The sequence below is a fragment of the Leptonotus elevatus genome, chromosome 13 (assembly GCF_054856555.1).
Source record: "Leptonotus elevatus isolate MCC_2025b chromosome 13, RoL_Lele_1.0, whole genome shotgun sequence".
In the NCBI taxonomy this organism is placed as follows: Eukaryota; Metazoa; Chordata; class Actinopteri; order Syngnathiformes; family Syngnathidae; genus Leptonotus; species Leptonotus elevatus.
The window spans coordinates 5,027,210-5,051,857 of record NC_141251.1 but is presented as its reverse complement, the minus strand read 5'-3'; the positions used below and the strand labels follow the sequence as shown (position 1 = coordinate 5,051,857).

Genomic DNA, 24,648 nt, shown 5'->3' with positions numbered 1-24,648 from the left:
GTCTCGATGACGCTTGTCCTCATTAGGGTCACGGGTAATCTAGAGGTTATCCCAGCTGACTTTGGGGCGGGATGTGGGGTACGCCCTGGACTGGTCGCCAGCCTATTGCAAGGGACACTCACATTCTCACCTATGGACAATTTGGAGTTTTCAATGAGCCTAACATGCATGGCCCGAGCTCAGATTCGAACCCAGGACCGACTGTGAGGCAGACGTGCTAACCACGAGTCCACCGTGCTCCCATTATAATTATTATAACCGTGTCAATTTGCAGTTGAAAATGAGTAAAGAAAAAATATATCAAACAATCATGTATACTATCCCCTCTATTGTGGACTGAATAGTCATGTTTCTATGGGACGACATTGCCCTCTAGTGTTGAGATTATTACAGCATTACATATCAGGTCACAAAATTAGGTACACTTGCATCTTCTAATTGTCATTGAAACATATGCCACACATTGAAACAAGCGCAAAGAAATGTAATTTCGCTGGTTCTAGTAATGATAAAATATATATATATATAAATTAATGAACATAAATAAATAAATAAATAAATCAATCAATCAAACACAATCTTGTCCCAAAATCAACTGGGATAGGCGCCAAATCACCTTCAACCCTACATTGATTAAAAAAATAAAATTACATTTAAAATTATTTTTTTTAAAAACAAGGGAAAAAATAGTACAGTATTGGATACATTTTTATTATTATTATTTTAATCTAAAAAATACGTTTGAGGAGGCAAAAAGTAGTTGGGCAATTTAATCAAATGTTTTAAGTTGTTCTGTTGTGAAAGTTGGATTTCCCACATAATAAAAGTTTACAAAACTGTTGGGCCAAATCTATTAAAAACACAAGTAAAATCAACTCAGTAAATTGATTTGGAGCAAACAATTTCCGCCATTTCCGCCATTGCCTAATAATGTTGAGGGAATACAGTACATCGACAAGATTCATGACTACTGTAATGCAAACGTCACAAAAAAACAAAGACCATGAAGTGATAATAATTTAGAATTAAAGTGCTTGTTAATTTTTCCACTAATTTGTTCTACCCGCTTACATAGAAGAAAGTGTCAATTATTATGAATTCATTACGATGCATGTACCTTCAAGTTTGCTTGATGCAGCTAATTAAGCACATTGTTGGTGCAAGTTACAAAGCAACGCAGAGCATCCCAATCCAAATTGGGTTTCTATGTTTAGAATCAAACGCTCACAGAGAATTATTTATAAAAGTAACTTCTTCTTTTTTTTATGCCTTCACACTGAGTTTCCAAGACAGAAAAAGTGCCAACGGGAACGTGTGTGAAATGCAAAACAGCCGTAACGATGATCAGTGAGAAACGCAGCTGCTTGATTTTCTCGCCTCTTTAAACAGATTTTGATTCGCGGAGAGGCTTCTGGTCACCGACTGGTGAAAATAAACAGGTAGGAAATAAGATCATTTAAGTGTGGCATATGGAGTTGAAGTAACGGCACCGATTTTGGGCTTTTTAAAGGTAATGAAGGGTAAAGTGTTGTTTAATGGATGTAGTCATTGAGGTCCACCTGCTGTAAATGCAATTTTAACTTTAACTGCAAACTTGATCACGTATGCAGTAAAAAGCACTTTGAGCAATTAAAGGCTTTATGAACTAGGATAGCGACTTTTCCACACAGCTTACTTACCGTTTAGTATTGCCAGAATATTAGGTACACTTGTACAATCTCATACATTTGTCAAAGAATTTACCTTTAAAAAGACAATAAATGTTATTCATGGAGGATAGCGATCAGTCTGGTCCACAATAAAAAAAAAAAATGCTGATAAACATTAAAAAACATTCATTTATGTTATTGTGATTGCAGTTTACGGTATACGTAGATATACGTCAGTTTTAATTTAATGCATGTAAGACGGATTCATTATTATCTACTTTTTGTATTACAGTACATTGAGTAACTACTAATGACAATAAATAAGTATAAAATGACTACAACTCTAAAATTATTCTTACTATAAATACTCAAAAATATATAGCTTTTAATTAAAAGATGAATTAAACTATATAATGAGTTTAATACAGAATAGCACATACATTATCATTACATATTTCTATTACTACTATTTTACTTTTATTTTTTTTAATTATGTAATTATATAAGTATATGATTATTTTTCTTATTATAGATAATTATTGTTTCTTGGTGGTAACAAAAAATCGTAATCGTAGTAATGCAACTTTAAAAACATGAATACAAATATTATACAATTATTATTGTCATACTGTACATTTTAAATGCGTTAATAATTCATATAATGCATATAAATTTATACATTACAAACACATTTATTATTATTATTATTATTATTATTATTATCATCATCATCTTAGAAATTTACATTCTTAAATGTAATAAATTTCAAGTGAACACGGTTGGTGCAATTTGCATAACCCCAAGCCCATTAAAATTTCTTTATAGAATATATATACATATTTATTTTTTTATTTTTTTTAATCAAAAAGCAACTATAATACACACAATATGTAAACTATATTATAATACCATATACAGCTATAAAATCTAACAAAAAAATAATTATTTAAAAAAAATCCTGTATTATTACTTATTACTATAAAATTTTAAATATAATAAAAATAAAATATCTAAATTACAACATGCCTATATGGAAAATCTAAGATACAACATATCGATGTAAACTAATTTATAAGAATATCCAATTTCAAATACAAACGTACAATATATTATATATGAACTGTATACCTGTTCCAGGTGTTTCCGCTTTTCACCCATGGTGCCGCCTCTTCGCCTCCTCTCGGGAACAATAAAGATCTCGGCCATGGTTGGCAAACCAGGAAGCACGGTGACCAACAGCTGATCCTCGCTGATCCCGGTGACCTTTAACAACAATCCCAAGAAACTCATCCAAATATGATACAACTGTACAAAAAAAAAAAACACTGTTGGCTTCCTGCTTCATGTCTCATTTCCCTAAGTAGCATTCACTGTCAAGTCAGGACGCGCAAATCAGCGCTAACACGCCGGTTCAATCTGACAGTTTTTGTTCGAAAAAAAAAAAGGGCAGCTTTTAGTGCATTTGTGCTGTGAGCAGAGGTCGGCTGTCAGAAGATTGCACGGTCTGACAAGACAGAAGGTCAAAGTGAATGTTTCATACGCGGAGATATATTTAGAGCTCGCTATCCAGGTCTTTTACATAACCGGCTGTCTTTTGGACGTCGACTCCTATAATGAGCCATATCGAGGGTTCTGCCGCTCTTTTGACGACGGTCGGCCATGTCGAGACATGGATTTAACTGCTCTTTTGTGTCGCTTTGAAAAGAGCGAGGTTGTAATAAGTACGCCGTGGAATTATGCCGACCTTGACGTGCAAGGCTGGATTTACATCGACACGGTTGGAGTCATACAATCCTGATTTTTTTTTTTTTTTTTGCTCTCAAGAGGCACAATTGGACATGCGTCATGGAGCCGTGAATACAAAAAAAAAAAAATACACACACAAAGAGCTGGATATTCTCAGTTTGGAATTACAAATCCAGTATGTAGCGGATATATGGATTCATGTTGTAGCTTTTCTCTTGGCTGCTCTGTTTACAGTGGAGTTTTTTTTTTTATCCAATCAAAAGTCAGTCTCTCTCTGTTGCTATGTCAATCTAATCTGCCCGGTGCCTTCCAAGTCAGTAGTGTTGGCCTATATTCACAAATGCACTATTAACTCAAACAATCTGATTTCTAAATTTGTCCTCACCCCTCGATGATGTCAGCACTTTTATGCGCTCTGATTGGTCGGTCAGAGCAAAATGGTTCAATGGTTCAGGCGACCTGTATGGAGGACCAAAACTGCCAAATAAAAAATAAATAAATGACTAAATAGATAGATAAATCAAAGACTAAAAGTGAAAATAAAAATGTATGGAATTTTTATATATATATATATATATATATATATATATATATATATATATATGAAGTAAAAAAAAAAAAAACCGAGGTTAAAAAAATAAAAATAAAATAAAAAATAAATGTTGAAATAAATACAAAAATAAATACATAAATAGAATTCAATATCAATCAATCAATAAAAACGCTTTGCCCTCACATTTATTTATTTCATGCTGCAGACGCTCTGCTCGGTCGAAATGTTATTCAAATGAGGGGGCGGTGTCTTGGGTTGGACTCCGCCGTTGCAAACTGCCTTGGTCAAGTGAGCGGCTCGGCTATCGTGTCCACTGTCACCTCGACTCAAGTTGCAAGTGGTGGTCACTTTTAGTCATTTATTTATTTAGCAATTTTTTTATTTTGGGCAGTTTTGGTCCTCCATAGACTTGTACACATTAATATGATTAATAATCAATGGTGAATATGCGGTATTTTCATTTAAAAGTGTTAACATTTTTGTTATCAGATAAATATTGATTGTGAACTGCTCTCGAGGATGCATGTGGCAAAGCTGTGCGCTGTTTTCATATAGTTATTGATGATTTTTTACAGCTGTGGCATGATAGCGAGGTGGATTCAAGTCGGCTAAATCCCCACAGATAGAGCCACAAACACACAAATTGGTTAAACCCTGTCAATGTGAGTGCGTCGTTTTTGAAATACACTGCATTATACACGCACCCACGTTTGGCCAACAGCACAAATAAACGCATTAAAAGACGCCCACTGTAAATATAAGTAAGCTGCGGTGAAAGCATAGACAATTCATAGGATGTCCATTATGGTACATTTATTAGTAAGTAAAGGTGACTCCTTTTGAGCAGAAAACCTCTTTTGGAGACCGTTTTGTAGAAGCAGTTCAACATATTTGTTTAGGCAGGCATTGCAGAAGGAAAGAAAGTGACATTTGTGGGTTTCCTAACCTGGACCACGGAGCGCTTCACCACCCGCCCGATGTCCGTGCGCCACTCAGAGAGGCCGGGATTGGAGTCATCCAGATTAGAGGAGAAGGCCAGAATATGTGACTGGAAATAATCTGGAAAGCACAAAGATGACATCGTTAGCATCTTTAATTGCAGCATGGAACCCAAATCAATTGTGATGATCAGTTTGAAAGTGTACGTAAATTGGCTAGCGTGTTTGGCTCACAGTTAGAGGTTCCATATCAAATCTTGGTGGTCTGGACTTGAATTAAAAAATGTAAAACCCTGAAAATAGATTCTAATCTATACGGCCTTAAATACTTAACTTTAATGACAAAGAAGGAGCACATAAATTGTGTCACAAAGAGAGAGAAAAAATAGATACGCCAATGAAAGCCAAAAACAGTAATGTTCAAACTGATCCAAAAAAAAATCCTGAACATTTTCCCAAATGTGAACATGCTTGAAAGTGAAAACAGTCATATCGAAAAACAAAAAAATCATCTTTCCCTACTGAAACAAATGTTAATCCATCTCACAAAAACACACACGCAGACATTTTTTGTAGCACACCTTGGCCACCAGGGGGCAGTGTAATACAGCTGCACATAATACATATAGAAGAGTTTCACATCTGATTCTTATGCTGCAGTAATTTATTTTTTTATATATATATTTTTTGCAGAGGATAATAAATGAGTATTGTTACATTAACTGTAGATGCATTTCTGCACAGTTTGTATTGCTTAAAAGGGATACTTGACTCATTGAACCTTTTTCAGTTTGCTGACCAAACCCAGAAAACAGGTGAGCCATGATTGGTCGTTACCTACTTCCTCAGCACAGGTGATGTCATCTTCAGTTGACAGCAATTGGGATTTATTTTTATTTTTATTTTTTATGTATTATTTGTACAAGAAAAATAATGAAGTTCATTCTGGACAAAATATTAACTTTTTACTGCTGAAAATGGCTCAATGAGTCAAGTATGCCTTTAAAGGGCCCAGCTTGCTTGTGACCAAGTAGCAGATATCTGGTTTGCCTGTCAACATGACGTGAAAAAGAAATATAACATAAAGGGGCGTTTACCATAAACTGCCACCGTCATGTGGTCCTGATGGACCGTGTTCCCGACTGAAGCCTGAACGGTGACCACGTGAATTCCCTCCCGGGAGAATGTGAAGGACATCCCTCCATCCAGACTCAGCAAAGGCTGAAAGGCCAACGAGGAAACGTATGGAGGCTGTCACTCGCGTTAATTGAACAACAGGAGGCTAAATCTCACCTCTGTTTTGTTGTCAAACCACCAGTAATACGTGACCGTCCCTACGTTGACGGGCCGCAGCGTTGTCGTGAAGTTTACGGCTTTGTTCTTGACGGCCACGGACGGAGCCGAGACCCGCACCTGCTCGAGCTGACCTTTGAGCAGGAAACAAAAAAAAATTATCGAAAATAGAGGTTCCACTGTATGTGCTTAGGTGCTGCTGTTTTGGTTAGCAACACAGTTGAAACACCATTTGAGGTTATACAGGAGCTGCAACGAAGATGATTTTTTTTTGCTTAATTTTGCTGTGAAATTATTTTGGATTGCTTGTAAAATTAGTCTACACAACACAAAGTGAACAATGGCACTAGTACTAGCACCACATGAGGTGCAGATGCAGTGTTCTCTTTATGGAAATACAGCATATAGTTACTCATTTTAAAGCTATACTGTTGCTTTAAAGGCCATATTAACTCATTCAAAACCAAAAACGTATAAATACGTTTTTAATACTTTGTCCTTGGCTTCCAAAAACGTATTTATAAGTTTTTAATATGTTTTTTTTTATGCTAGAGCATACCGAAGGCTTTGATACAGTTTCTGACATGAAGAGGTCGCTTAAAGCAATGGTAGTTATTACAAAAAAGTGGCAGCAGAGTATAAGAGATCAACCAGGGCCATGTTGCAATAAGCTCTTTTTAACAGTGTTTTCAACAGGTTTGTGAATAATGAGGAAACTAGCCATACTTTAATGCTAATCGCTGCGAAACGGAAACAGATACAAATATACTTTTTTTTCCTGATGAAAGAAGAAACTCTCATCTTTCTTTTGGTAGGTTCCATGATTTTATAGCAATAGGACAGAATATTCTGTGGACCTTGCAATATCAGTCAAAATTCAGTAAAACAGCCGGGAGCGAAGGGGGTTGCTTCAGTGAAAATGGCTTTGGGAGTGAATGAGTTCATATTAATGAACTCTTACGCTTAGCACCATAATTAAAACTTGCATTATCACCTTCCTGGACCAAAGATTGTGTTGATATTCAATAATAGAGACTCCGCGCAGCACTGACATGAAGCCGGCGACTCACAAGTGACGTGAAGATAGAGCGTCACCCTATCAAAACCCAGAACGTTGCTGGCTATGGCAGCAACTTGGTAGATGCCAACTTTGCTGTAGACGTGCTTGACTCCGTCCTCTATAGAACTGATGTTCACGTAGGAGATCGCCGTGCCGTCGCCAAAGTCCACCGTGACGCTCGTCGTGGAGCTGAGGCCCTTCAAAGCCGGCAGAGGAAACACAATCATTGACACAACAACAACAACAACAACAACACCCTTGTGACGCTCGTCGCTCGAGTCTTGTCGAGAAAGTCAGCACACCTCTTCGAGGAAGACCAAGAAGGTGACGTTCCTGTTGAGCGTGGCGACCAGCGTGCCCTCGCTGGTGAAGAGCTGCAGGCCCCTGGGAACTTGACTGGGACACTTCTGCCGCTTGGGGCTGTACTTTAGCAGAGTCCCCTCTGTGCAGTTGTTAGACAACGCTCTGCGGTATCTGCCATTGAAGCCAGGGAGGGCACGAGTGAAAATACGTTTTTCCGTCAAGAAAAAGCAATCAGTCAGGCATCCCCTGTTTTATTGTGGTAGGTGTAATATTGCTAAAACAATAAATCAGACCCTACTAATTCACTGCTAAGCATGACCCATTGCCTAAGGCAGGGGTCGCAAAGGTGGTCCCATAGCCTTGGGGGTCCACATGAGTAGCCCGCGGGCCTGTTCTAAAAATGGCTCGCAAATAATGAGACATTGGGATTTTCAAGTAATGTTGTCTAAATGATCATTTGAAAATGTAAACAACTGCAGAGATTTCTAGAAATAAAGTGCTGCAATACTGACATTGTTTCCTAACTTCATGAATCGTTTACGCATCCAAAATAGGAGCCCTTGACATTGATTAGTAATCAAGAAGTAGCTCTCACTTTCAGGAAGGCTGGTGACCCTTGACCTAAGGCTAACCCTTCACTCTAAAAACAGGTTTGGCAAAAGGAACCCAATTATGGGTCAACTTTTTGACTCAAGCAAAGGATCTGACCAATATTTATGAGGTGTTTTACACTAGTTGACCCATTTCTTGACTCAAAGTTGGGTCAAATTGACCCAAGTAGCGGATTGGTCAATTTTTGACCCATAGTTTTTAGAGTGTAAAGTTCTGATGGGAACGTTTAATGCTCACTGTACTAATAATAACAACCAGAAGACTGCATATTCTCGATTGAACTATTTACTGGATGCCAGAAAGATCGAGTAGACTGCTGTGGAGCCTTTTTTAATGAATGCGGAAGAAGGTCTAATCTGTCCAAAATGCTTTCTACTCTTATACTGTTTTAGCCACCCCTGTGTGACCTGACTGGTTTCAACTCGATAAGTGTGCAGATAGATAGGAAGACACCAAGCCAGGACAGGTCACAGCGACGCAAGAACCGAGCTCAAGCTCCAACGCTAACCCGAAAATGGGCTAACTTTATCTTTCTCTATATAATCCAACCCTAATCCTAACCGAAAGGGAAATCATCCAATTTTGATTTAAACTCTAACTAGAACCTTGACCCAAAAACCCTTTACCTTAACTTTGACCCCATTGTTCCGTATATGCTGCACAGTACAGCTTTCTGGTGGTTGTTTTTATGAAAACAGAAGATGAGCGGAAAGACATGTTTAGCATCTGTGCGCCCTGCTACTACTCTGCGTGTGACACGGCAGTGAAATGAAGTGACCGCGTACCCTGTGGAATTAAGGAAGCTGTCCCCGGTGATGCAATCTCTGGACGTGGCCGACGGAACGAACCAGAACGCCGGAGTGCAGCTCCCATCGACCTGCCTCTCAAATCCGTAGTCGCTGTTACATGCAGAACACAAATATGCACTCGGCGTGAGGAAAAAAAGCTTGCATTCAAAAGTCAGATATTACACAAGCTAAAACAGAATTTAGGATATCTGGCCTATGAGTGTACTTGAGATTTGATGCTTAAATTATTAAAGTTGAGGCCATCATAACAAAGTGTTGTCTCTTTAAAAAAAAAAAAAAATAATATTATTTTCAGGCTCTTTTCATCACAGAATTTGACAAAGTGGTGTTAAGGATGGCTAAATATGCACGCCAGCGTCTTTCATTTCGCTCCCGATCAAAGAAATAAAAGTACAAGACAGAGGGGGAAACACTTAACACGCGTGAACCTGTCACATGAATTACACTTAAAACGCTAAAAAGAAACAACTCCTAATTAAGTCTTGCCGAGGAGCCAGTTCTAAACTATACACGGGAGACGCGACAATGCGCCGCTGTCAAACGAGCTCTTTGTATCAGTTAAAAATGATCTCCTTGAAATGTTGAGCGGTGATTCCTCTTCTTTTTGCCAGGCTGATTACATGCTTCTTCTGAGATGACTACCACTCACGATTATAATTTAATTTTAAGATGACTATTGTTCTGTAGCTAAACCAAAAAAAAAAAAAAAAAAAAAACGAAGAAGACTGAACAGCAAATGATGCTGTCATTTTGTAAAGAAACAGCATTAATATTTAAAAAACCCACTTGGGCAAATGTTGGTACCTTTCCGTTTTTGAATTGCGGTCAAGAAGAATTATTTGGACAGCACACTTCAGTCGAGAAAGCCTCAACTGGTCTCCTTCAAAGTGAAAATTGTATTAGGAATTTTTGAAGACGAAGCTTTAAAGTGGAAGTCAACCTTAAACATGTTATATGGGACCTCACTTGTCTAAACATAACATTTTGATTAATATTGTATTTGTGGAATAAGAGTTATGAAGCAAAATCTAGCCATTTTTATCCATCTTAGGGGGCGGCCATTTTGCCACTTACTGTCGACTGAAGATGACATCACAATTGCTCAGGTCTCAGGTAACGACCAATCACAGCTCACCTGTTTTCTTTTTTTTATTATTATTATTTTTTTTTTTAAAGAGCTCAGTATTGTTCATTCGGAAATGTCATCATCATTGCTCTTTTTTATTTTATTATTATTATTATTTATATATATATATATATTTTTTTGTATGTGGGTGAGTATGTGTATGTGCGTGCGTGCGTGTGTGCGTGCGTGCGTGTATTTGTTAGCACACCAAAAACCTATTAGAAAAAATCCCATACCGTTCACCTAAACCGAACACCGCCGTCAGGAGACCCGAGGGGACCCGAGGGAACCCGAGGGAACCAAAGAAAACCAATCACAGCTCACCTGTTTCCTGACGCTGAGCTGTGATCGGTCGTTACCTGAGACCTGAGCAACTATGATGTCATTTTCACTCGACAGCAAGTGGCAAAATGGCCGCCTTCTGATATTGATAAAAACTGCTGGGTTTTTGCTGCTTAACTCATATTCCACTAGAATATATTTTTTGTCAAGAATTTTTTGGGGGGTTGACTTCCTCTTCAACGTAACAGGGGGCCAAAGTCATATGAGTGCATACTTAACAGAATGTTCCCGCCTAATCAGTAGCCCGTTCACTTGCCATCAAAGTCCATTTTCAAGCATTTTCCCCCCCAGACGGCTTCCCAAAAGTACCAATACAGAACTGATGTGTTGAACCCGAATTTTCCTATCAGTTGCCGATGTCGTATCAGAAGTGAGGCCTGTGAAGTGAAATGGAACCACCAAGACCCACTTCTGCTGAAAGCTGTTGTCTTTAGAACCCTAGTCGCTCTTCATCTAATTATCTGTTCACAGACACTGCAATGTCCCGCTTCGGCGAGTTCTGTCTGAAAGGCATCGATGAAAACACTGAGGGGAAGCAGGCTACTGATAGGGACAACAAATTGGCGCAACAATTACTTGGGGGGTATTCTTTACAACAATTGAATTATTTAATACATTTGTCCATCCAGCCATTTTTTTTATTAAATAACACATTAGGTTCGTTCCCAGATATAGACTTACAAGCATTCACACTCGCATTCACACGACAAGTTAGCGAGAGGAAGGCTACAGTTACTAAAGGGGATAAAACATTAACTGCAATATCGTGATATTGAAATTGTCACAATCATCATCACGTCATGTTTTTTTTAGTTTTTTTTTTTAATGCTGAAGCATACTTTGATGCAACCTCTCAACTGCACGGTTGAAGCAATGGTAGTTATTACAAAAAACGGCCAGCAGGTGGCAGTAGAGGAGAAGAGATCAACCAGGGCCATGTTGCAAAAAAAGCTAATTTACCCACAGTTCGGAGCAGATTTGTGATTTGCCTAGCGAAGAGAGTTTGGGTTTTCTTCTTTCTTCGCAGGGTTTTAAGTGATAGAGAAGGTCACCAACTAAACTCCAGTAATATTAATTGTTCCCACAGCGTTGTATAATCTGTACGTGTTGCTGCTCCGTACGTGTGTTAAAGTAGCTTGTTTGGAGGTTTCTAATGACCGGAACAGGCTAATTTTGCATAAGGCATTTTGCATTGCATGTTAGCATTATGCTAGTGGAACTTTCTAATTTTATTTAATGAAAATGCGAGTTTAATGGTTTCCCGAATCAACTTTCACCATTGAAATGAATGTAAAATGATATTAACTCATTTGCTCCCAAAAACGTATGATATTTGTATGTTTTTTATGTTTTTTTTATATGCTAGAGCATACAGAAGGCTTTGATGCAGCCTCTCAACTGCAGAAAACGGTTGAAGCAATGGTAGTTATTACAAAAAACGGCCAGCAGGTGGCAGTAGAGGAGAAGAGACCAACCAGGGCCATGTTGCAAACGAGCTCATTTACCCCCAGTTTTAAGCAGATTTGTGAATAATAATGGAACTTAGCTATATTCTAATGCTAATTGCTGCAAAACGGACACAGATACAAATATACGTATTTTTCCTGATGAAAGAAGAGACTCTAGTCTTTCTTTTGGTAGCTTCCATGTTTTTATAGCAATAGAAACACAATATTCTGTGGGCCTTGCTAAATCCAGTAAAAACAGCTGGGAGCGAAGGAGGTTGCTTCAGTGAAAATGGCTGGGAGTGAATGAGTAAAAAATGATTTGACGTGCCGACCACTATTTCTATTGTTTTCACAAGCGTGTTGTTCCAAAACTGAGGTAAAGTATCAGCTCTAATTTTGAAATGGACAAAAAAAGAAACAAGAGGGCTTGACTACTAAGTGAAAAGTTTTCAAAGGCTTCTTTATGTTGTATGATGTGCTGCAGTTGAGTGCAAATGTGATTCCGCTGACGATCCGCTGCAAAGGAGGAGCAGACTCACCATTCGAAATCGGCCTCTGTGCACGGACACGAGTCTGACATCTGAGGGATGTACTGTTCTCTGGCCTTGACACATCGGCCGTTTACTCGCAGTTTCTGGAAGATTCTCTTCATTCCCATGATGCACACTTCTCCCTGCAATGAATAATGGATCATAACCATTCCACAGCCTTCTTCTTCTTCTTCTCCTCCTCCTCCTCCTCCTCGCGTCTTTGTCTTCTTCGCAGCTCGCTTTCATGGACCAATCAAAGGGAAGCTTCGCCCGTTGACGGCTTGAAGACGGACTCACCTCGTTGTCCAACTGCCATGTCACGTAATCCCCCGAAGCGCAGCGGTGTTGGAAAATGGACCGGAAGTCAATTTTGACCAGCTGCCACTCGGATCGGTGACTGAAGTGACCGAAGATTCTGCGCGTGGGAAGTCAAAAGGGGAGGGCGGGAAAGTAGGTCAGAACTTTTGGTGCAATAAAGATTAAATAAAATAATTATTATTTTGGCCAACAGACTGGCTTTAATCAATTGCAGGCGGATGAAAAAAAAAAAGAAGAAGACATATCTAGGGCAAAATTAAAGGCGTTCAAAGGCACTTGGAGTGGAAAAGTCTTCAAAGGCTGATATGTCATTGTGCCTCAATTAATAGTGCGGCAACATGCCAATTAGCTTCTTCGTCTCTTACGTCATGATGAGGGTGTCCTCTCCGGGCTCCCCCAGCACCCCGTCCACATAGAGCGGCGAGGAGGTGAAGCTAAACTTGTCCCAGTTCATGCCCTCATCAAAACTCAGCCTAGGGAGGGGGTTGAAGAAAGAGCAGACACCAATGGATGGAATCGCAAACAGAGGAAGGGTTGATGGTTAGCGTGCTAGCCGAGTGGGACGCCTACCAAATGTGTCTAATAGGTAGAGGAGTGTGCCGGATAGCCACCAGAGATCCTCCTTGATTTAGGAAGAACACGCTGTACTCTTCCTGAAAAACCTACACACACACACACACACACACACACACACCCACACACACACACACACACACGCATTGCCAGCTTTATTTTCGGGTTTGTTTTTTACTTCTGCATTCACGCGCCAGCTGGCGAAGGCGGCACAAACATGCATACATAAAACAAACGAAAAACAACAAGACGCAGACTCGTCGTCCTCGGTTGTTTGAACTAACGAGAGCATCAAGATGCGTTGACGTAACAGAAGACTCGGGCCCGTGGCGAAAAATCTGTGTGTTTTATTTGTCGTCTTTTGAAAGCCCCATATTGTTTTTTGTTTTTTTAGGGAAATGAGAAGTAAAGAACTGAAGGCTGCCGTACGACTTTTAATACTGTCTGTCACTTTGTTTGGGGATCAGCCATCTTTTATTAGCACCCGCAACATGAGTCATGGTTTATGACGGAATGCATTTTATATACACTCACGGGCACATTATCATGACAGCCAAGAGTGAAGAAACAAAGATAATTAAAGCTGCAGTGGTAAACCTTTTCCTGATTCCAGATGGGGCTCATTATGTTGATTTCTTTAGTGAGAGTTTCCGAAAGTAAGAGGATCAAGATTTTCACAAAATGGCCGACTTCCCGTTCAATTTCGGGCATCGGTCCTTGAGACTTTTTTGTCCACCAAATTTTTACTTTCCTCAAGGTGTTATTGAATGAGTTTGAGGTGTGTTTTTTGTTGTTGTTTTGGGGGGGATGGAGGGGAGGGGGGGTTAACTCACATTTCCCCGACGAGATACGCACTTGCAAAAACTGATCAGTTTTCAGGCATGTTGAAGACCCCAAAACATGATTAATTTGTTGGAAAAATAATCAACTGTACATTAACTCATTCACTGCCGTGGACGGCTATAGACGTCAGAAATTCATTTCAACCATTTCTATTAGTCTAAAAAAAAAAAATCCACTTTTGTTAACAAGAGTATGAAAACCGAGAACTACTAGTCATGCGATTAATTACAATTAAAAATGTTAATCACCTGATGCAATTAGAAAAAAAAGAAAATATGAATAAAATTGATTAAATTTTTTAATTGTTATTAATCGCATGACTTCTCTAGTTAAGTCATGATTAATCACAAATTTTACATCTGTTCTTAATGTACAATTTTAAAAAATCTAGGTTTTCATACTCTTGTTAACAAAAGTGGGAAAACATTTTATAGAAATAGTTCTAATGAATTTTTGACGTCTATAGCCGTCAATGGCAGTGAATGAGTTAATGTTTGGAAACATTACTTCTTGCATGATGTCAACAGTTTACAGCACACACAAAAAAACTTTGGTTCAAATATACAGTATATATACACTAATTACTTCATGTATGCAAATTTTTCCGTGAAGAGTTCATGCTTTTGATGAACTGATATCATGAGTTTATAAACACATCAGCGTTCTTTTCATTACGTCATAATTAAAGGAACTTTCAAGTGTCTCATTTACCAGCGTTGACGACTATTAAAAATGTTATATATTTAATAAAAATGATTCCAAGATGATTTGCGCCGTTTGATGCTAGGACCCCTCATGAGGTATTTATGTTAGAGTGGTTTCTAATCATCTTGATTATATTGAGCTACTCGCTAGGGTCAAAATATTAGAAACAGCTCTCAGTATGATGCACATTGAGACAATACTATTATCTGTACCTCTCTCCAAGTGTTGCCAGCATCAGATGTGATGAAGATGCTGACATTAGTGGTGGTGAGCTCGGGTCCAACTACACCTGCAAATCAAAGGGGTAGGAAGGAGCAATAAATGAAATGACATTACGGCAGCAATCAGGTTTTTGTGGAAAAAAGTGAGGACTACAAATTAGCTAATTCGTTTTTTTTGCTTATGGAAAGCCGACCAACGCGTTACAATCCGCTTGCATCAGGGCCAAGGTGCAGTGGCTTACCAGATCCAGCAAATGGTGGGGGGGTTGGAACTTACTTTTTTATTTACAACCTATAAGCATGTAGTGGAATATTTAGCAATTATTAATATTAATAATAATATCGTAATAATTATTTTTAATTATTTAAAACAAATTAATATTAATAATAATATCTTATTAAGTATCTTTAATTATTACAAAATATTAATATTAATAATAATATCTTAATAATTATTGGTAATTATTAATTTAAAAAATGAAAAAATAAATACTATAATGAAAAATCAAAATCTATTAAAAGACGTGCATTCAAAAGTTCACCTGAAAAGATTATAGCGCATTTTGAGCTTCATCTTGAAATGTTCACCCAACAGCCCAACTTAACAGGTCCACGAATAGTATCCGCACCTGATGCGATGATAACTCCAGGCGCTGTATCTTTGCTGACGATATTTCCAGAGGTGTAAGGATTCTCAGAAACATGCAGGTGCAGATGTAACGAGCAGTACGGCTACAGGAAAACGCACACGTTAACACACCGAATGCAAATCACGCTGTTAAGTTTGTCCGTTGTCTTGTTAGCAGATGTACAAAGAGCAGAATTTTGCTGTCAGCCAATGACTTACTTGCTCACAATCCATCGGTTTCCCTTGGAGATCCGTCGGCGGGGCCTGCAGAAGCCGCCAGTCTCTGCCTTTGTTGTACGTGATGTAAGTTTTCACTTGGTTCTCGACAACTTTATTTGACAGAAACACCCCTTTAATCCCGGCAACCTGCAAAACATGAAACACAAGAAAAGGGGGGTGGGGGCAAAAAATGGTGCAGAGGGGAGGGGGAGGATAAAAACAATCATACATTATTCAAACTAAAGCAAAGCTGGAGCTCTAGTTTGGGGAGGAAGACATGTCAGAATTAGATGAGATGTTTTCCTGACAGGGAGCACTATTTTGCACCATCTGTAGGACCGTGCGGAATCAAAACAACATCTGGCGCAGCCTTGAGACTTTTTGTTTTGTTTTGTATTAATTCACGTGCAAAGGGATGGCGACTGGCACTATACTCTACGGTTGTCAAACGGGCCAGATCTGGGCCAGCACATCATTTTATGTGGTCTACTAATCTTTACAAAATCTGTTGAAATCTCATAGTGAGCACTTCTCCTTTGCCGGTATGATCCTTTGGCCTTATGACGATGCTGATGAGACTGCATGATTATTGTACAAGTGTGTCTTTGGCCGCCCACAATAAAAGGACAATCTAAAATTCTCAGAGAGAAGGAGAGTCCCTTTTGTCCCCAAAGCAATTCTGCTTTTTAATTCTAGTAGCTGATACTTTTTAACACACCTACAGATCTTCTTCTAAATATATACTGGACGTACATATACATATTGTTGGCCGTTGGCATTTTATCCTAATCACTGAGTCACTTTATTGATATTGTGTTTTTATATTGTATTTTTTTTTTAGATTGCATGTATATTCATTTATACTTTTTATTCTGCTGCTATTTCTCAATTGCCCCCTAGGGGACGAATAAAGTTATATTGAATTGAATTGAACTGAATTGAATTGAAAATTTGTAATTATATTATATACGAGTTCTGGGATGATCGGGATGAGACACACTTAGGACCGCCCCCTTATTTGAATAACATTTCATGACACATTTCATGCTGATATTTAAATCTATATATGTATTTATTTATTTATTTTCCATATCATTTTTATATTTATTTATATTTTTTGAGTCTCATTTTTTAATTTTCACTTTTTATGCATATATATTTTGTTATTGTTTTTATTTCCATTCATATAGATTTTTTTGTATTCTTTTTTTAAAATATCTATTTTTATACCCGTTTTTATTTCCACTTTTATTAATTAATTTATTTTTTAATTTGGTCATTTTTGGTCCTCCATAAATTATCACTGGTGACCACTATTTTCCTCACACAGTGCAATGTCTTTTTTTTCTTCTTCTTTTTTTTTGCACAGGTGTGCCTTAGGCTGCCTACAAAAAAAGGCAACTGTAAAATGTGCAGTTCAGCCTATTGGTACCTCTGGGGTGGTCTAAGGATTCACAAGTGCATCAGATAGAGTTGATACGCCACACCTGATGGGTGGATTATCTCGGCAAAGGATATATTATAATATTTGTTTTGTGTATGTAGAAAAAGTCTTAGCTGGAAAAATGGGAGTAAAAACAAGTATTGCATTCATATTTTCGTTTGATGTAGTTATCCATCAATTTGTTGGATTTATTTGTTAACATATATTCGTTTTCTGAGGGAAACCATAACTACAATGCAGCCTGTGATGCAAATGAGTTTGACACCCCTGCACTACAGTGTCACCATTTGTTTTTTTTGTTTTTTTTTTACACTCGTGCTGCTGAGTCACGGCATCTAAATGATTGTGGGCGGAGTGGTCAATGAATGACACCCCAGCCGAGCCGTTTAAGTGTTTGAATGCAAACAAGGCTTAATCAGACCCGCGGCGCGCACGTACGGTACGCAGTCATGTGCGACCTCACTCGACATCTGTCAACACAAATCCGCGGGAAAAAACGCCGTTGCTGGTGCCTGCTCGCTAACACAAACCTACCCCCCCCCCCCCCTTATATAAGAGAATAAGCCAACACAGTAAAAACTTGCAAATGCATCAGCATCTGTTCCATTACTGCAAAGAATAAGAAAAGAGGCTTGTGACGCCTGTTGATGCTCCGCGCTTGTCAAAGGCAGACTTGTTGTTTGTTGCCGCTTCAACCGGAACGTATTTTAGGAAAGTTATTTTCTCCTCCTGTTATTTTGCCTTCCCGATTGGGATAACGAAGAGAGTTTGGGTTTTCTTCTTTCTTCGCGGGGTTTTAAGTGATAGAGAAGGTCACCAACTAAACTCCAGTAATATTCATTGTTCCCACAGCGTTGTATAATCTGTACGTGTTGCTGCTCCGTACGTGTGTTAAAGTAGCTTGTTTGGAGGTTTCTAATGACCGGAACAGGCTAATTTTGCATAAGGCATTTTGCATTGCATGTTAGCATTATGCTAGTGGAACTTTATAATTTTATTTAATGAAAATGCGAGTTTAATGGTTTCTTTCCCGAATCAACTTTCAACATTGAAATGAATGTAAATGACATGAACTCATTTGCTCCCAAAAACGTATGAATATGTTCTATTTTAAATGTTTTAAGTGTCCCAAAGAAGTATTTATACGCTTTTTATGTTTTTTTTTTAATATTATGCTAGAGCATACAGAAGGCTTTGATGCAGCCTCTTAACTGCAGAAAACGGTTAAAGCAATGGCAGTTATTACAAAAACGGCCAGCAGGCGGCAACAGAGTAGAAGAGAACAACCAGGGCCATGTTGAAAACAAGCTGATTTCCCCACAGTTCTAAGCAGATTTTTGAATAATGAGGAAACTTAGCTATATAACGGATACAAATATACTTTTTTTTCTTGATGAAAGAAGAGACTCCAATCTTTCTTTTGGTAGCTTAATTTTTTTTTATAACAATAGAACACAATATTTTTTGGGGCCTTGCAAAATCAGTCAAAATCCAGTAAAACAGTCGGGAGCGAAGGTGGTTGCTTCAGTGAAAATGTCTGGGAGTGAATGAGTGAATCCATTGCACTCTCCCAAAAATAACTCCACAAAAATGTTTGTAATTTGTTTAGAATAAGAAAAATAACACTTTATAATATTGTACTTTATGAAAACATATAGTAATGACAATTAAAATAGAATGAAAATCATTTTTGTAATATTAAAAATAAATGTTTTGACCAAAGGGGGACAGTATAATACAAACATATGGATAAATATAAGAACACAGAAATTGATTGATTGATACGGTCACCCCTCTGTAAGGCACAGTAGTATTACCAGTAATTCTTCGCAGAGGATAAAGAATAGGTGACTGTGAATATTGCTATAATATGTGTGTTGTTCCAAAAATTTGTGTTAAAATTACAGGGTTATAATACCTTGACACTGATGCTACTGGTTTTCCCGTCCATGGCATTTTGCTTCGTTTATTAGCAATAGCATTAAGCTAAACGGGCTTTTCTAAAGCTAAGTCGTTGTTTTAAATACACATGTAAATTCTGTCATGTCTCATGCTTGTGTTACAATACGTTCTTTGTTTTTTTGTCCCCATTTTTCATGTCGTCACGTCTGATTTTATTTTGTAGTAACTGTTTCTTCTCATTTCAGAAGCGTTACTTCCTGCACTTGTGTCTCCCGGTGATGGTAATTGTCTCCACCTGGCTACAATTCTCCTGTGTATAAATAGTCTGCGTCTACCGCTATCCTTTGTCAGGTTGTCTTGTACGCTGGCACATCCTGAACCCGCGTGCTACCTCTGTCTCTAGTTATTAGCAGCTCCACTGAGATTCCAAGGTGTTACTTCTCTTGCATTATTTCTTTGTATTTGTTTTTTTTATGTTACCATTGATAAAGGCTGTTATGATTTCCGCATTGCAGCATTGTCGTCGGTACGATCCCTGTTGAATACGCGGCCAATCTTCTTTGAGCGCATGCGCCTGAATACGACGAAAGCCGTCAATGTTGTCGCCCACCTCGTAAAGATCGATCATGATGTTGCCTTCGGGTCCGCCGCTGCTCACCACGTCCTCCAGCATCAGCGTGAAGAAGAGACCCCTGGACTCGGACATGTACAGGTTGTACGAGTCGTTCTGGTGCCAGTCTTGAATAGCCGCCACTACCTGGTTGTCGTCGGTGCTAATGATCTGCAAGTCCTAAATGGGGGGGAGATAAAATAGTAGGTGCATGTTGCTAAGTAACAAGGCCCTAGCGTCAAAAGAGGTACTTTGGGTTGGTTGGCAAAGAACGTTAATGGGTGCCGCGGGTGGCACGGTGGGACATACTTGTGATTTTCTCACTTGATAACTGACAGTAATTGAGAGTAACATTGTCCGGTGAATGTGCGTCCTTGAGTTTGTGACAAAGACGGATGATTATGTGCGATGCGAGGCTGAAAATCTCTCTTGACCTCCTCCTGCCTCCCACCCACCCTCTTAATGCACTAAATTATTCTGCACTAAATGGTGTAAGAACACAGCGTTAATGCAAATGAGCTTTCCTGCTTCAAAAGTCTACTTTGGAGATGCGGGGGGGGGGGGGGCGGCGCACGCACACACAGGTTTGTTTTACTATCTTTGTGGGACCATCTCAGTGACATAATGCATTGCCTACCCCTATTTCATACCCTAACCTCAACCATAACCCAATTCAAACCTAAACTCTAAAACCAAGTCTTGACCCTCAAAAAGAGGTCTAAACTTGTGGGGCGCAGCAAAATGGCCCCACATGGACGGGTGGGCCCCACAACTCTGTAAAATCCCGAAATGTTGGCCCCACTATGTAACAAAAACAAGACAACACACACAGACACACAAACACACAAACACACACACAAAACCATTAAAGTCTAAATGAGTTTCATCAAATTCGAGGAGCGCCAGCATGCAGGTAAATTATACATCATTTAGTTTTGAGGATCAGGAATAAAACTTACTGAATAATAACTAATATGACTTTGCTACCACAAACGTAATTGAATCAGACAATTTTTCAGGTTATTTTTCCAACCACTCCATTTCTTTTGACTGCACTGCTTCCATTATGTGGATGTTGGATTTTTGTGTCCAATCAGCTTTCAGCTTCTCTGTGTTGCCATGTCAAGCTAATCTACCCAGAGACTTCAGAATCAGTCATGCGGGTCAATGTAATTTATACTATATTAGCAATGAGCAATGTTCTTTAACCAATCAGATTTCAAATTTATCCTCCCAAGCTGGCCATCAATGACATCAGCATTGTTCTGTCTTCTGATTGGTTGATCAGAAAAAGCCCAATTGGAGGAGCAAAACACACTTGTTGCAATCTGCACACTGGACATTCAACATTGTAGAACATTGGGGTAAAAAAATAACCCAATTTGGGTCAAAAGGGGACTGACCCACTACTTGGGTCAATTTGACCCAAATTTCTGGTTGGTTTTGTACAAAAAGCCAATATGGGGATTTTTTGGGCCGAATTTTTGGGGTTGTTTTACTTAAAAAAAAGTGACCCAAGTAGTGGTCTATTTTTATTTATTTTTTACCCTAATTGGGTTCATTATAACCCAACTCATTTTATATTCTAATTAGACAAATAATACATTTAAAGATAGCCTTTAAAAACAATCTTTTTGTCTTTTTTTTGGTTTTGACATATTAGCGCAGTCATGCTTGAAATTTGAAAATGATTCCTCTAAATCCACTCACTGCAAAATTTGCAATTGTAAAGTTTATCATCAACCAAAACGTGTGAATTTGAGAACATTCTTTCTACTTCCTGAGTTCGGTTAAGGTTTTAAGTTTTTTAAAAATCCATCTTGATAATATCTCAAAAGTAAATCGTCTCAATGCTCGTCGTATGTGAAGTAAGATTAAAACATTTGCATTAAGCTAAATAAAACTTCATTTCATGCGCTGTTTAGGGGGCCCTAGTTGTTTGCCTACTGAAACGGTACCTCGGCAAAAATCTAAAACATCAGCAAAAGCCGCAAAAAATATTTTCATTTTAATATTAGGATGTATACATATATATATTATATATTGCGTGCCATATTGTTGAAGTACGTTATTTGACCGCATTTGGTGTCACTCGTTTTAAATATTGGTAATACCAGTGGCACTCCCGCGACTCAACGTGACGTCACTTGAGTGTGCGAGCGTGTCTCTGCTCTTCTCCATCTCGCTGCCAATTAGTCGAACGCGTCATCAATCGCTACAAACTGGGAACAAAACAATTCATCCATTTTGTGTCAGACGGCGCGTCGAGTGAGAGGTCTTGACACGGACGCAATCCTGGCTTGAGCTATCGACTGATCTGCCCTCATGTGTATTGTCCAAGCTAGTTCTGCTATTGTTTTTATGGGGGAGGGGGGTGGGGGTGGGGGGGAGGAACCCAGTAGACAAGAAACCTCAACGGATTTGGCAGATCAAGCTCAAATCCTTTTGTAGTCTCGTCTGCACGAGAGTGCAAACATCAAACCATCCTGATATCCAGTAAAACCCGAAAGGCTCTAACGCTCCAGACGCGGCCGTCGTGTCATCTTACTTTTGGTAAAGTGTACTTTGGAAGCTTAACCGGGTAGAACGAGTGTCTTCTGTAGGACACGTAGTGGACGGACTGGCCTCCTGTTGGCACCTGGAAAGAGAACACAGGTAATCACACGTGAGCCGAGTGTTGACAAACTTCCCCGCCGGCCGTTAAGTGCTCACGCCGTGTGTCAAACAAGTCGCGCTGTGCTAAAACCGCCGACCCATTAAGGATGTTGCGCATTGTAGCTGAGATGCGCTTGAACGCAACACTGTGGTTCTCAATCTCACGCCCCCCCCCCCTCCACCCCCACCCTCGCAGGATAATGGCCCCCTTTTACTTAATGAAAAACACCAGTGTGCATTAAGACGCAATTGAATGCGACGCTTTTTACGGCTTTTAATTGACTTTTAATGAAGCCAGACCTTGCAATAAAAAAACCCACCTGGATGAAAACGTATTCATCCTGCACCACCAGGGAGTTGGGGATGATAAACCCCGGGAAAGGCTTGCCCTTGTTTCCCTCGGAGCAATTTTGAAGTTTGCAAGTGATGTACTGCGACCCTGTGGGCAAAGCCAGACAAGAGAGCTAAAAATACAACAAAGAGGGGGGGGGGGGGGGGGGGGGGGGAGAAAAACACACAAACAAGCGTTTGTGGGCTGCGCTCAAGGTTTTAGCTGCGCTCGTGCTAAATTTTGCAAATGCTGAATTTTGGCGACCGAGACTGGCTCCCATGTAATAAAATGGCGTGAGCTGTCGCGGGTTGTTAGCGTCAGCCCGACGAGCCGTCTCCGGGGAGACGACATTAACACGCTGGGCTTTAGAGGAGTGCCCTTCTCCCGGCGCTGCGGCCGAGGAAAGAGCCAAGTGGCAGCCTGGCCTTTGGAAAATAAATGAATAAAGCAAAGAGCTAACATTTCAGTCAAGGGGGAGAGTCTAATATTTGAAGGAATCGAAAAAGAAGATTTATGGACACATTGAGAGAGAGAAGGTAGCCCCAAGTACTGACGTCCATCAGAGATGTTGATCTCCAGGTGGATCATTCCTTGCTCCTTGTCTAAGCCCAACCTGGACCTGAAACACAGCAACAGAAAAAGTTCATTCCAAGACGAATTACAACACAAAATGTGTGCGTTAATTTTGCGTTAATTTAAAGTTCCTTTAACAGCACTAATTTTTTTAACGCGCGGTTATTGACCGCCCCTTACTTGTGTATAGTGTCAAAATTTGTGTCAAAATGTAGCAGTAATAAATTTATAATAATGCATATATTTGTGAAAACTGGGGTCAAGTTGTATATTACAATTTAAAAAATGTGCAGAATTTCGAAAGCTACTTCATGTTAAAAATTAGATAGCTCTTAATGTGAAAAGAAAAATGCACTGAGCAGTCACCAACGTCTCACAAATGCAATTATGCCATCTAGTGGCAGAAAATTTAAAAGAATTACCTCAACACATCAATATCACACTTGTTTTTATACAGTATAGTGCATCTTTTTAATTTTAACTACATTTTCTGAATTATTATGAAATAAATGTATCAATGACTAAAAGATGCATAGTTTAAAAAAAAATCCCACTTCTATGTTAACAAAAGTATGAAAACGTATTTATTATTATTCATATTTTATTGTCCATTTTATTGTACATTTAGAACAGATATAAAATTAGTGATTAATCGTAAGTTAACTATTGAAGTCATTCGATTAATTACGATTAAAAATTTTAATCGCTTGACACCCCTAATTACAACGCATTCACTGTATCTGACGCATATTCGTCAAATACATTTTTTTTTCAACAGGAAGACGTGGGAGCGATTTTCGCCCTCCGCTTGTCTGTGAAATTGAGCTTTGAAAACCACTTTAATGATTAGAGCTCGGACTCGCACCCAAAATCTCTTCTCGCCATTTGTGTTCATGTCAGAGTGATGTTTGAACTGATTCGCATCTTGTGCTTTTCAGAAAGAAAGAAAAAACATCATAGTCAGATGAAAAATGCTATTTAATTAAAAAGGTAAATGGAGTGCACTTACAGCACTGTATTAATTTACATAATATGGTGGGTGCTCAAAGAGCTTTGGGCCGCGCATTTACTTATTTGAAAATGAAAACTTGTTCCATTGAATTGGAAAGTACAGCAACAGCCAGCCATTACTGAAAGGTCACAAAGTTTTTTAAACTAATTAATTGTGATTAACTCATTCACTCCCAGCCATTTTCACTGAAGCAACCCCCTTCGCT

General features: G+C 38.9%; 1 protein-coding gene across 3 annotated transcripts in view; it reads right to left on the bottom strand.

Moving 5' to 3' along the window:
* The window catches only part of LOC147163558 (VPS10 domain-containing receptor SorCS1-like), a 120,930-nt gene that overhangs the window by 12,556 nt on the left and 83,726 nt on the right, over positions 1-24,648 (bottom strand). For all 3 annotated transcript variants that reach the window (XR_015096833.1, XM_086092535.1, XM_086092532.1), the window contains 18 exons: positions 23,413-23,477; positions 22,848-22,966; positions 22,421-22,510; positions 19,873-20,052; positions 15,917-16,063; positions 15,699-15,801; positions 15,061-15,137; positions 13,298-13,389; positions 13,093-13,200; positions 12,707-12,824; positions 12,419-12,552; positions 8,940-9,053; positions 7,542-7,713; positions 7,250-7,436; positions 6,180-6,313; positions 5,984-6,107; positions 4,895-5,007; positions 2,778-2,912 (listed from right to left, as the gene is read on the bottom strand). Coding sequence is in view for 2 of the 3 variants with exons in the window: in XM_086092535.1 (XP_085948661.1) it covers positions 2,778-2,912; positions 4,895-5,007; positions 5,984-6,107; positions 6,180-6,313; positions 7,250-7,436; positions 7,542-7,713; positions 8,940-9,053; positions 12,419-12,552; positions 12,707-12,824; positions 13,093-13,200; positions 13,298-13,389; positions 15,061-15,137; positions 15,699-15,801; positions 15,917-16,063; positions 19,873-20,052; positions 22,421-22,510; positions 22,848-22,966; positions 23,413-23,477 (2,212 nt within the window). In the remaining variant the exon portion in view is untranslated. The remainder of the gene's footprint in view (positions 1-2,777; positions 2,913-4,894; positions 5,008-5,983; positions 6,108-6,179; positions 6,314-7,249; positions 7,437-7,541; positions 7,714-8,939; positions 9,054-12,418; positions 12,553-12,706; positions 12,825-13,092; positions 13,201-13,297; positions 13,390-15,060; positions 15,138-15,698; positions 15,802-15,916; positions 16,064-19,872; positions 20,053-22,420; positions 22,511-22,847; positions 22,967-23,412; positions 23,478-24,648) is intronic.